The 13,018-nt window shown below is 39.6% G+C and overlaps 1 protein-coding gene across 4 annotated transcripts in view; it reads right to left on the bottom strand.

The window, feature by feature from the left end:
• Nucleotides 1-668: 668 nt before the first annotated feature.
• LOC124606685 (glycerol-3-phosphate acyltransferase 1, mitochondrial) overlaps nt 669-13,018 on the bottom strand; it is a 420,439-nt gene continuing 408,089 nt past the window's right edge. For all 4 annotated transcript variants that reach the window (XM_047138701.1, XM_047138700.1, XM_047138702.1 and 1 more), the window contains one exon: nt 669-2,074. In XM_047138701.1, the coding sequence (XP_046994657.1) occupies nt 1,893-2,074 (182 nt within the window). In that variant the 3' untranslated portion in view covers nt 669-1,892. The remainder of the gene's footprint in view (nt 2,075-13,018) is intronic.

Here is a 13,018-nt window from a genome sequence, read left to right as displayed (position 1 = left end):
GGCCACAGCATTGACATTCTTACAGTGGTATGCAGAGAAAGGCAAAGAGTTTTGCAATCTCAATGTCACTGGGGATGAAATGTCGCTGTCGCTGTCGCATACCAGACTAGAAACAAAACAACAATCAATGCACTAGCAGCATAGTGGTTCAACTGTGAAGGCTAAATTCAAGCAGAGATTCTCTGTCAAAACCCCTGGCTTCTGGTATCAATGTGGTGTCCTCTTGTGCAAGTTTTTACCTTTAGGGGAGACTGTAAATGGTGATTGGTATTGTGAGGCACTGAAACATCTGAGGATGCGATCCAGATCAAGAGACGAGGGATTCTGACAAGAGACATTAAGCATGTGGATGACAATGTGAGACCCCATACAGCTAAAGCCACATGAAATGTGATGAATCATTTTGGATGGGAGATCTCTGACCATCCATCCTGAAGCCCCAACCTTGGCCCAAGTGACTTTCAACTCTTCCATCTTCTGGCAGCAAAACATTACCACAACAATGCTGAGGTGCAGACTGAATGACTTTGCGGCTCCAGGCATTGGTGACCAACTCCTATGACATGGGCACACAAGTGATTGTGCACTGTTTTGATAAATGCCTCAACAATGGTGGTGACTATGTTGAGAAATAGTGAATCTACGTAAATATTCAAATAAACATTTCATAATTGGGAAGCTTTTATTTTCTTTACCAGGCATTGGAATTTACTTTCTGAATGCACCTTGCACGATAGTGCATCTCAGTATTGAATATTGCCAACTATTGTTGCACATCCCAATTTTATTTTCTGTTTTGGTTCCTCTTTCCCCATTTGTAACATAGTTTTCCGATGTCAATAAAATTAGGAACTCTTATATGACAGTCCACATTAAAATGAACTAGCATGAATCTGATATTCACTGGCTAACTGGTATTTTCAGTATACCTTTTTTATTTTTGAAGGATATCACATTCAATAACCATGGATTATCTACTGCAGTTGTGCCACTTCTAAAATTGTATCACTTGCTACTGAAAGTCACTAAGTCCATAAGTACATCATGGATGTCTAAATCACAAACATGTTGCAACAGGTTTCTCTGCATGATCATGAATTTTAATTATTTCTTCTGCTTTATACTGAAAGACTTAGATGTAAGATAATCTTCATTAAAAGAATAGCTATTAAATCACAATATGACTGCAGTGTGTTTACCCAGTTTTAAATAATTTCTGATGTTATGCTGTCAAAATTGGTGCTATTATCTGCCACTGAACAGCTAAGTTTTATGTATACATGACTGTAAGAATATACCACTGCAAATACCACCTCAGTGTTCATTTTAATGTGTTGCAAGCATGAAAGTGTCAACACCATATGTCCATTTGTTTAGATGAAACTAGAAAAATAGTGAGTCTCCTGTTATCAAAAATAATAGCACTATTTTTGAAACAGTAATGAGTTGATCAATGAACAAAACAGTGAAGATAATTAATCCCGTTACCACACACAACTACAAACAAAATATAAACTTTATTGTACTGTATTTAAAATTATTCTAAGTATGTACAACTGTGAGAACTCTCACAAAATATATGCCACTGAGGACAATTATTTTACATTATTCCATTCTCTAAGAATACATATCTCAGATACAGGACTTTTTCCGTTAAAGCTGCAGAATCTGCAATCAATAATGGATTTTATAGCAGAAAATCGTGTCTGATAATCTGCAAAAATTATGTCTATGGTTGTGTATGTACAACAATTTCTTGATTTTACATATCATCAGGGAAAGTAAAACCTAGATGACAATGGGCAAAGGAGGAAAAATAAAGAACCTTAATTGAACTGAACAGTTTTGAATCACTGTAATGTTATATATACTGCACAAACGTGATGCTAAGTTCATCTCTTGATGATCCTGAATTTTTGAATCTTGTCAAAAATTTTCTGCACTTGATGTTCGGAATCAAATTCTTCTTTCAAATAATATAATTTGATTTTTTCTTGTGTATGGCACTCCAGCAGACCCCAATGTTCAAACAACTTAAGCGAATTCTTCACAAGTTCAACAGACAAACTTTCCTCTGAAAGAAAATGGAGCCAGCATTACAATTACATATTACAGTATGTAAATAAAAATAAACCACTTTGGAGCGGGAGAGGACAAAAGGAATAACAAATAAATCAGAATAAAAGGCTTGCAAATCAAGAAACACTTTGTACACACGAAAGCTTTTTAAGTTATGATTCCCCCTCTCAAGAAGAAGAAAGAAAAAAGACTTAACACCGCATGAGTCAAAATAAAATAAAAACAGTGAAGGGTGTATACATTAATCGAAACTGATTTTTTCCTTTCTTCACAAAGCCTGATATCCTGTTTACCAAAATGAATGGAATAGCACTCACTGTAGTACCGATGAACCAACCCTGGTAGAAACTGTGTGTGACTCTTGATGAAATGAGAGTGTGCCAACAGATTAATGGGGAGGACTAGAGTGAAACCACTTCCTTCATCACCTCTCTTCCATCACCACCCCATTATTATCTGGAAGCTTGTTTTCCACTACAGATACCTTCTCCCTATCTACAAACATGCCCTTGGCCTTGCTGCCATTAAGCACTATTATGACTCCCAATGTCGTGCTGACTCCACACATGCCACTTTATAGAATGATCAGCTAAATCCTAACCTATGACTACAACTACAAATCCACAAAACACCCAAACTGTTTGTGAGACTTCCAAGACACCCTTCCAGAAACCTAAATCCCTTATCTGGTTAAGTTCGCGGCTAACAACTTCATGATCTGAAACCAAAGCCAAGATCCAGTCCACAGTCTCCTTCACACCATCTCTACTGTCTGTTCATCTGCTTCTCCTTAGCGCAGCATGCCACCTCCTTGGACATAGACCACCACCTCTCTGATGGCATAAAAACCCCATCCAAATCAAACCCCCCATCAACAATGTCTCCACAATAAGAACTGTCATATTTTCCACACTAAAAATTTTATCTCTGTGGACCTATAGCTACAAGGTGGGGCAGCATGGACTCGATGAGTGAATTGTAAAAACATCCAACAAAGATAATTTAAAAAGGTTTTTGTTTCTGATAGCTAAATTTAATGCCATTTTCATTAGTTTTTTTAAATTATATCAATCAGGTGATGACCTTCGCGAGCGATGCACATATCGAGTCATTCAAAAACGTTTTTCAAAACTTTTCTCAGCATATCTCGTGTTATTCCAGCAATGACTTCTGTAATGGCCCTCTTAAGAGCTTCCAAGGTCCTTGGTTGAACTTAGTAAACATCTGCTTTGAGGTATCCCAAAAGGAAAAAAAAATCACAGGGGCTTAAAACCAGGAAGCAAGGGGGCCATGGAACGGCCCCTTGTCAGGAGATCAGGAGGCTGGGAAACACTATTCTCGCAGAATTTGGCATGAACAATGGGCAATATGAGGCATGGCACGATCTTGTTGAAACCAAAAGGCTTCTGAGTCATATTCCTCACCATACTCTTCCATTTTGGGGGGAAAAAGTTTCTCCAGCATCTCACAATAGTGCCCAGAATTCACAGTAACAGTTGCACCTCGAGATTAAAAAAAGTAAGGCCCCATAATGCCTATGGAGGACATACCACACCAAACTGTCACTTTGGGGCTGTGCAGAGCTCTTTGGTGAAGTTCACGAGGGCTTTCATTTGCCCAGCAGTGAAAATTTTGCTTATTTACTGAGCCAGATAGGCGAAAATGTGCTTCATCACTAGACCACAGAATAGTGTCGGATTGCACAGAGACTAAGACTGCATTGCAAGCATCTGTACATTTCACCCAGTCTTATGGACTAAGTTCTTGAACAACCATCAACTTGTAGGGGTCTAGGTGAAAGTCAGAGTGTAAAATTCACCTTACAGTTCTGGACAATATCCCAAGAGCAACAGCACATTTCTGCACAGAGTGCAATGGAGACTATTCAATGGATGCTCTCACTGCCATGTTGTTTTCAGGTGTCCTCAGACTTTAAGGCCGGCCAGCTGGTTTTCTAAGACATGCACATACTGTCAGTCTAACACTAGTAATCCATTTCCTAATTGTTTTTGGCATCAGGAACCCTGTCATGACGATTCAAACCAAACTGCCTATGAAAAATACTCTGCATTGACGCCACACTATCATTGTTTTTAACAAATGTGTTATGACAAAGCCTCGATGCTCATCAGACCATGGCACATAGAAGGGAGTGCACACCTCCAGTACATTGCAGTCTTACCAATGGTGTAACATAAGGGCATACCTTCCAAGCATAATCCATAACAGATTTCTCAAGCCACATCGACACGTCCCTAAATTTTTGACCATGTCCACAAACAAGCTGCCCATAAACCCTTGCCACATGGAGCATATTTCTATGAAAGAACCAGGTGCTACACCTGTGCACCTACCCAGCACATCCTATTCCAGGATTCTCACACACACATCCTTTCATCAGAAGCAGTGCCACCTGTAACACAATCATATTGTATGCCACCGTTGGTCTAACTTCTTCACAATCTTATGTGGGAATGATGATCAGCCAGCCATTCTGTTTGCTATTTCTTACTTCCCTTGTTCTATCTTACGCACAGCTTCTACAGCCATTTCCTCAGTACCACTGTTAAATAATTGCCCTTTTCATTTATGTAGTTATAATACATATACAATTAAATAATGCCTGTCATTCATATTTCTGATTTCCCGTGTGCCGAATTTGTTATTTTCTAGATTTGTTTCTATTTCACTTTGAATCTTTCTATTCTATCAACTGAAATTATAAAGCGGTTTAAGATGACGACACAGCCTGTATGTTGTCATTGAACAGTCAGTTTCAGTTTTAGTTCCATCTGGTTCATGTCAAGTCCATTTTCTATTTGCTGTCTTCAGAAAGAATGGGTTAAAGACAAAACACTGTTCCTCTTGACAATAAGCACAGAGATTTTTCTCTAGTGTCACACCCAAAGTTTACCACTAAAGAAACTTCTCTTAATTCTTGTTCAATTTTTCCATTAAAATTCCTATTACCATAGTTATAACTGTATAGATAAAAAATGTGGCAACAAGAGAAAATGCATAGAAAAGATAAGGAAATGTGCAAGCTTCCGGAGCCAGTGGTTCCTTCTTCTGGCAGAAGGGTTTTAGGGGAAGGACTGGTAAGGTTACCAGATGGACAGAGTTGCGGAAAAGTCACCCAAAGCTCTGGGTTAGGGGACACCTGTTGGACAGAATGAGAATGAAACTCTGGTTGGTGGGGAAACTCTGGACGAGATCTGAAAGCCTGAGGGCTTAAAGGTGGATGATAGGGTAATAAGCTAGATAGAAATTACCGACAAAACATAGTGCAATAGTTAATAACAATGGAAAGTTAAGTGCATTGTATGTGGTAGACAGCTACTGAAAAGAAATGCAGTGACCAAATAAATTAATGTAAATTAAGGAAATGTGAACGGCAAGAACCAAGAGCATGTTGTAACATCAGTTCCCACATGTGCAGTTATGAGAAACTGATATTGGATGGGGAGCAGGGAATCAAGATGTCACAAGTGGTGAAACACGCACCGAGGTCACAACTGTCATGTTACAGGGCATGCTCTCCCTTTTATAGTATATGTTTTGTCAGTTACAGGGCTGGTATAGGTGGCGGTAGGACGGTGCATAGAGCAAGCCTTACAGATCGTCTCGTACCTGTGTCCAATCCCACCACACACCCTGCCCGTTACCTTTGATGCCATCTCCCTCTATACCAACATTCCCCATGTACACACACCTTATACCAAACCTTTCCTGCTCAATTTCTTCAATTTTACACTTATGAGCAACTACTTTATCGTTGAGAAGCAGAAATACAAACAGATCAGGAGGACAGCCATGGGAACCAGGATGGCTCCTCACTATCCCAACCTTTTCATAGGTTGCTTGGAGTGGGCTTTCCTGGGATCTGTTAGCCATCAGCCCTTGGTTTGGTTCAGAGAAATTGATGATCTCTTTGCTATATGAACTCATGATGAGCCTGACTTCTTAAGATTCTACCCAATTAAACTTCAGCGGGTTCTATTCTGAATCAAATGGCCCCTTATATGTATCATATAACAACTGACAGGACAAGATATATTTATCTTACAGCTTTATTTACGTTACTAGTCAGAAATGCATAATACAAAAATTAAAACACTGCAAATAGCGTATTTATGTAACCCTTGACATCCTCCTCACCCTGGTTGACCTGCAGCGGGATGACCAGTTGCACCAGACAAGTAACATTTCTTCCACAGAGAGTTTGAAGAATTAAGGTCTGCACCATTCCATCTCTCCCTGCTCTCGTTTCCATAATGCGGACTCTCTTCCACATATGTCTTGGTCGCTTATCCTCTTGTAAGGGCACAATGTCTCTCATTCTATATTTAACCCATTTCTTGTTCGGATACTGAAATTCATGAAAGTTTCTTAATTCTAACAAATATTCTTTCTGCCATCTATTCATAAAATCATTTTGCAATTTTTTTCATAGCTTTGCTTCTCTTCACAGATCCTTAAGTGTACTAGGTTTAGGACCTGTGGGTATTACAGTTAATCATTCTCCTGTTAAGAAACAGCTTGGTGTCAGTGCATCTGATTCCCCATGTGCGATTGGTCATGAGTTGTTGGTGGCTTCCATTTCTATTAATAAAGTCCTGAGTGTTTCTACATCTATTAGTGATTTTCCCAGATTCTTCCAGAGGCAACGTTTTGTATTTCCTACCATGCATTCCCACCAACCTTCCCACCAAGCTGGCCGTGGTAGAATAAACTTCCCACAGACACCTTGGTGAGCAAAGTGCTGGCTGAGCCTTGCGTCTTCGAAGAAATGTGCAATGTCTTTCAATTCTGTATTGCTGCTTGAAACATTTTTTGCATTATCTGAATAAATAGTAACTGGTAGTCTTCCTCTTGTAGTAGATCTTTGGAGGCCATCAAAAGTTTATCTGTGCTGCATCTGATATGAGTTTGAGGTGGAGAGCTCTTGTTGTAGTGGCACGTGTAAATAGTAACATATAACATTTTTGTAACAAGTTGCCGACTTTGACAGAAGGTGGTCCTGCACAATCTAAGCCTGTTACTGCAAATGGTGTAGTGAATTTAATGTGGTCAGGTGTTAGAGGAGGTTCTCTTTCACATCTTCGGGCACTTTTGGCTCTCTTACAAGGGGGACACATGTGTATGACTCCTTTTACTGTTTGTCTTCCCCTTAAAACCCAATATTCATTCTGTAATTCAGCTAATACTACAACAGTTGCTAAATGGCGTAAGAGTGCACGAGTCTGTCAAATAAGTAACTTCGTGAGTGGATGAGAACCTTGTAAGAGTATTGGATCTTTTTCCAGTACATTCAAGATCGGAAAATGAAGTCATCCTCCAAGTTGTATGAGACCATCTTGAAGAAACAGGTTTAATGTTTTATCTTTCATTTCACTTGAAACTCTGTCTTGTTTTTAAGTGGGTGGTATTCCACTGGAAAGCTTTCCTGCTGAGCCATCTGTATTCAACTTCGTTTTGCTTACTCTAGTTCATGAGCAGTGAATTAACCCTTTATCTTTTCCGGATGTGGAACATTATGGATTAAACGGAGAACCCATGCCATTATGTGCAACAATTTCTAATAAGAACTGTATTTTGATGCGTCAATGGGACACACCCACGTGTTAATAGCTAAGACTTGTTTGAACATCTTTTGTGTGTTTAGTAATGGGTCACAAGAGATTTGTTGTTGAGGCCAACTTTGGGTTCAGGTTTACGAGTTAGCCATGGACGCTTATGCCACCACAGCATGGAAGACTGTAATTTCTCAATCAACGTTCCATGTGGTAGCAAATCTCACAGGTTGTCTTTGGTAGGGCAGTGTCTCTACCGTGATGGCATTAAAGTTTCATCACTTTCCATTACTCTATTAGCAACAAACATATTCCAGAGATTTGGATTGCTTCATATCCAGCCAAGTGCCATTAGGAATTGCTGCACATTAATGTGTTTGTAATGTTAAATAAATCTGGCAGCCTGGCAGAAATATCTCAGAAGGCGTGAATTCAATAGGGCAGCTAGTAATTCCAGCCGTGGAAGCATTACCCTTTTGATAGAAGAAACTCTGCAACTAAACAGACAAATGTATTCTTGGTATCGTACGATTGAATGTACAGCACTGCTCTATATGTCCTTTCTGAGACATCACAAAAAATGTGAATTTGTGAAATTTGCAGTTTTTGACCGTGCATGCCTATCATCTAAGTACTATGAATGATTGCAGATGAGTGAGTCGTAATGTCCAAAACATCTATACAGGGGCTAAATCTGGAGAGATCTCATCCCCATGTATGCCTTTACACCATGTACCTCGAAAGAGGATTTTTCCTGTTAAGGATATTGGTGAAAAGATGCCAAGAGGATCATAAAATTTCGCTGTTGTGTGCAGTAATTGAGCATTAGTTGTGAGTCCATCTTCTAATTTATTGGTAATGAGATGGTGATCGAAGAGGACTGAATCTGATTCCAGTTAGTTGGTTGACTTGGGAGAGGGGACCAAACAGCAAGGTCATTGGTCCCAGTGGGTTAAGTAAGGATGGCGAAAGAAGTTGGCCATGCCCTTCCAAGGGAACCATCCCAGCAATGTGACTTAAGAAAATCACACAATCAGGATGGCTGGACGCAGATTTGAACCGTCATCCTCCCGAATGAGAGTCCAGTGTGCTAACCACTGCGCCAACTCGCCTGATCCTGATTCCGTATCCCAGTTGATGCCTAAGGCTGTGTTATGTTCTGTAACTGATCACCCTTCTGTTTTTCATATGCCCTTTAGTATATTAGAAATTGTAGCCCGTTCTGCCACTGGATATTTTATTTGTTACAACAGATCTGTCACCTGTTATTACACAGATGTGACCATATTTTCATCCTCATAGCTAGCAACAAAGTCACCCAGAAAAGAGGTTTTGTATATAAGTTCTACTGCAACAGGATTAATGTATTTAAACCTTACAGCCAATTCATGCAATGCTGCAGATAGCAGAAATAGGCTGCATGTGAAGCCAAAAGGTAAATGTGTAAATCTATAAATGATAGCAATATAATGGAAGGAAACATTCCACGTGGGAAAAATTATATATAAAAACAAAGATGAGGTGACTTACCGAACAAAAGCGCTGGCAGGTCGATAGACACACAAACAAACACAAACATACACACAAAATTCAAGCTTTCGCAACAAACTGTTGCCTCATCAGGAAAGAGGGAAGGAGAGGGGAAGACGAAAGGAAGTGGGTTTTAAGGGAGAGGGTAAGGAGTCATTCCAATCCCGGGAGCGGAAAGACTTACCTTAGGGGGAAAAAAGGACAGGTATACACTCGCACACACGCACATATCCATCCACACATACAGACACAAGCAGACATATTTAAAGACCAGGGAATGTAAATAAAACTTAATGGGGTCATTGTGGGGGTGTTGTGAGGGTGACATGGTATTAGAAGGTGGAAAGTGTAACATGAGGTGAAATGAAAATGAAAATAAAAATATATGGGGAGACATAAAGGTGAACCGGAAAGAAACTGGAGATCTGGAATGAAAAAAGGCGAAAAGGTGTTGGTTACAGCTGGGCTATGTTGGACTTGGGTTGGTAGACAACGATGTGCATAAAGGTTAGTTGGTTGTGTTGCCGCCAAAACACGTTAAAGGACGGAGAAATTCGGGAAAATTTCGAAAAAACTGCGTGTAGTATATTAAAAGGAGTGGTATTGTGGTGGCAGATTATGAAAATGAGGCTAACAATTGTCTGACGAAGAAATAATGGCGTTAAAACCTGTGGGAAGCGGCTAAAAATGATCAGTGATGTGGGAAAAACGGAAATGGAAATAAAGCGAAAGTTATTAGAACTGGCCGAAATGGTTGTTTAAAAGGTGAAAGGAGCTGTTTGTGAACTAGAAACGGTAGATATTATAGCGGCGGTAGTGCTGAAAGCGGCAAAAAAAATTTTTTTGGTTATGGTTTGGAAGTGGGCTACGTATTATTGAGTATATATATAGGCGGGATAAAATAGTATAGCAGATTACGGTAAAAAGGAGAAGGTGAATACAAAGTGAAACTACTGGCAAAAACAGAAAGAGGAAAATAAGATGACAGAAAAGATTTCGAAATGTAACAGTGACAATAACAAACGTAATTGTTGGATTCAAATTAATGATATCAATATAATGGAAGGAAACATTCCACGTGGGAAAAATTATATATAAAAACAAAGATGATGTGACTTACCATACGAAAGCACTGGCAGGTCGATAGAAACACAAACAGACACATACATACACACAAAATTCAAGCTTTCGCAACAAACTGTTGCCTCATCAGGAAAGAGGGAAGGAGAGGGGAAGACGAAAGGAAGTGGGTTTTAAGGGAGAGGGTAAGGAGTCATTCCAATCCCGGGAGCGGAAAGACTTACCTTAGGGGAAAAAAAGGACAGGTATACACTCGCACACACGCACATATCCATCCACACATACAGACACAAGCAGACATATTTAAAGACCAGGGAATGTAAATAAAACTTAATGGGGTCATTGTGGGGGTGTTGTGAGGGTGACATGGTATTAGAAGGTGGAAAGTGTAACATGAGGTGAAATGAAAATGAAAATAAAAATATATGGGGAGACATAAAGGTGAACCGGAAAGAAACTGGAGATCTGGAATGAAAAAAGGCGAAAAGGTGTTGGTTACAGCTGGGCTATGTTGGACTTGGGTTGGTAGACAACGATGTGCATAAAGGTTCGTTGGTTGTGTTGCCGCCAAAACACGTTAAAGGACGGAGAAATTCGGGAAAATTTCGAAAAAACTGCGTGTAGTATATTAAAAGGAGTGGTATTGTGGTGGCAGATTATGAAAATGAGGCTAACAATTGTCTGACGAAGAAATAATGGCGTTAAAACCTGTGGGAAGCGGCTAAAAATGATCAGTGATGTGGGAAAAACGGAAATGGAAATAAAGCGAAAGTTATTAGAACTGGCCGAAATGGTTGTTTAAAAGGTGAAAGGAGCTGTTTGTGAACTAGAAACGGTAGATATTATAGCGGCGGTAGTGCTGAAAGCGGCAAAAAAAATTTTTTTGGTTATGGTTTGGAAGTGGGCTACGTATTATTGAGTATATATATAGGCGGGATAAAATAGTATAGCAGATTACGGTAAAAAGGAGAAGGTGAATACAAAGTGAAACTACTGGCAAAAACAGAAAGAGGAAAATAAGACGACAGAAAAGATTTCGAAATGTAACAGTGACAATAACAAACGTAATTGTTGGATTCAAATTAATGATATCAATATAATGGAAGGAAACATTCCACGTGGGAAAAATTATATATAAAAACAAAGATGATGTGACTTACCATACGAAAGCACTGGCAGGTCGATAGAAACACAAACAGACACATACATACACACAAAATTCAAGCTTTCGCAACAAACTGTTGCCTCATCAGGAAAGAGGGAAGGAGAGGGGAAGACGAAAGGAAGTGGGTTTTAAGGGAGAGGGTAAGGAGTCATTCCAATCCCGGGAGCGGAAAGACTTACCTTAGGGGAAAAAAAGGACAGGTATACACTCGCACACACGCACATATCCATCCACACATACAGACACAAGCAGACATATTGAAAGACCTGTCTGCTTGTGTCTGTATGTGTGGATGGATATGTGCGTGTGTGCGAGTGTGTACCGCTCCTTTTTTCCCCCTAAGGTAAGTCTTTCCGCTCCCGGGATTGGAATGACTCCTTACCCTCTCCCTTAAAACCCACTTCCTTTCGTCTTCCCCTCTCCTTCCCTCTTTCCTGATGAGGCAACAGTTTGTTGCGAAAGCTTGAATTTTGTGTGTATGTTTGTGTTTGTTTGTGTGTCTATCGACCTGCCAGCGCTTTTGTTCGGTAAGTCACCTCATCTTTGTTTTTATATATAAATGATAGCATCTTGAAATAAATTACAGTTGACAGTATTTCAGGCAACAAATTCAGTCCTGAATTTAGTGTGTCATTAAATGACAGTGAATCATTTTCTCGTGATGAAGCATCAAACACAATTCTCCATTTTGTAACTCCCAGACTTAAAGCAACACCCTGTGAGTAATACATTTCACGAAAATGAACGTTACTAGAAAATTTTCTTTGAAATGAAGTAAAACATCTTTTTGCATTGCAAGGATTTGAATAAAGGATCATATCTTTCTTTCTTAGTAATGAAACTACTCTCTTGTCTTCCATCATTTGGAACCTATCATGGAGGTTCAGCAAAACAGCAGCCTGTTTCAGAAAGAGCGATCGTTCTTCTTGTTCTTTCATCCCCATCAATTCTAAGTCCCAGAAAAAACGCATTTATGTTACTAGTCAGAGATATAAAATACAAAGATTAATACACTACAAAGAGAGTATTTATTTAACCCTCAACACCTGCTTTCCTTGAAGCTGGCCTCATCCTCACCAAATGTCAGCTATACACTTCTGTTTATATTAGACCTACTAACAAACAACAGATCTATATTTTGACAGTCACCATCCATTACACATCAAATGTTCACTCCCATACAGCCTTGGCATTCAAGGCAAACCTATTTTTTCTGATGCAGACCAATCAGCACTATCCTGGTCTTCAATGTATTAATCAGCTAATTTTTTAAAATTGTTAATCAGCTACTTTGACAAGACTAAGACTCCCTAATGTCATCCTTTGAAATGAGGTTAATTCTGTCCGACATTTTGCACACCACATCTACAATAGCTTTTCATTACTCCTCCAATCTCCGCAAAATCCTGGTCAGACACTATGCTACTTCTGCTCCCATTTTCCTGCCCTATGGCTTCTACCCCGTGACCGTCCCTGCTGAAAAACATGCCCTATGCACTCTCCTATCACCACTTACACCAACCTTGTGCCTGACAAACCTCAGTGCCTAATTCACCTCATGTGGAATCTGCTTTCTCCCTCAACACCAATT

The sequence above is a fragment of the Schistocerca americana genome, chromosome 3 (assembly GCF_021461395.2).
Source record: "Schistocerca americana isolate TAMUIC-IGC-003095 chromosome 3, iqSchAmer2.1, whole genome shotgun sequence".
Classification (NCBI taxonomy): Eukaryota; Metazoa; Arthropoda; class Insecta; order Orthoptera; family Acrididae; genus Schistocerca; species Schistocerca americana.
This window is presented reverse-complemented; position numbering and strand designations above follow the sequence as displayed.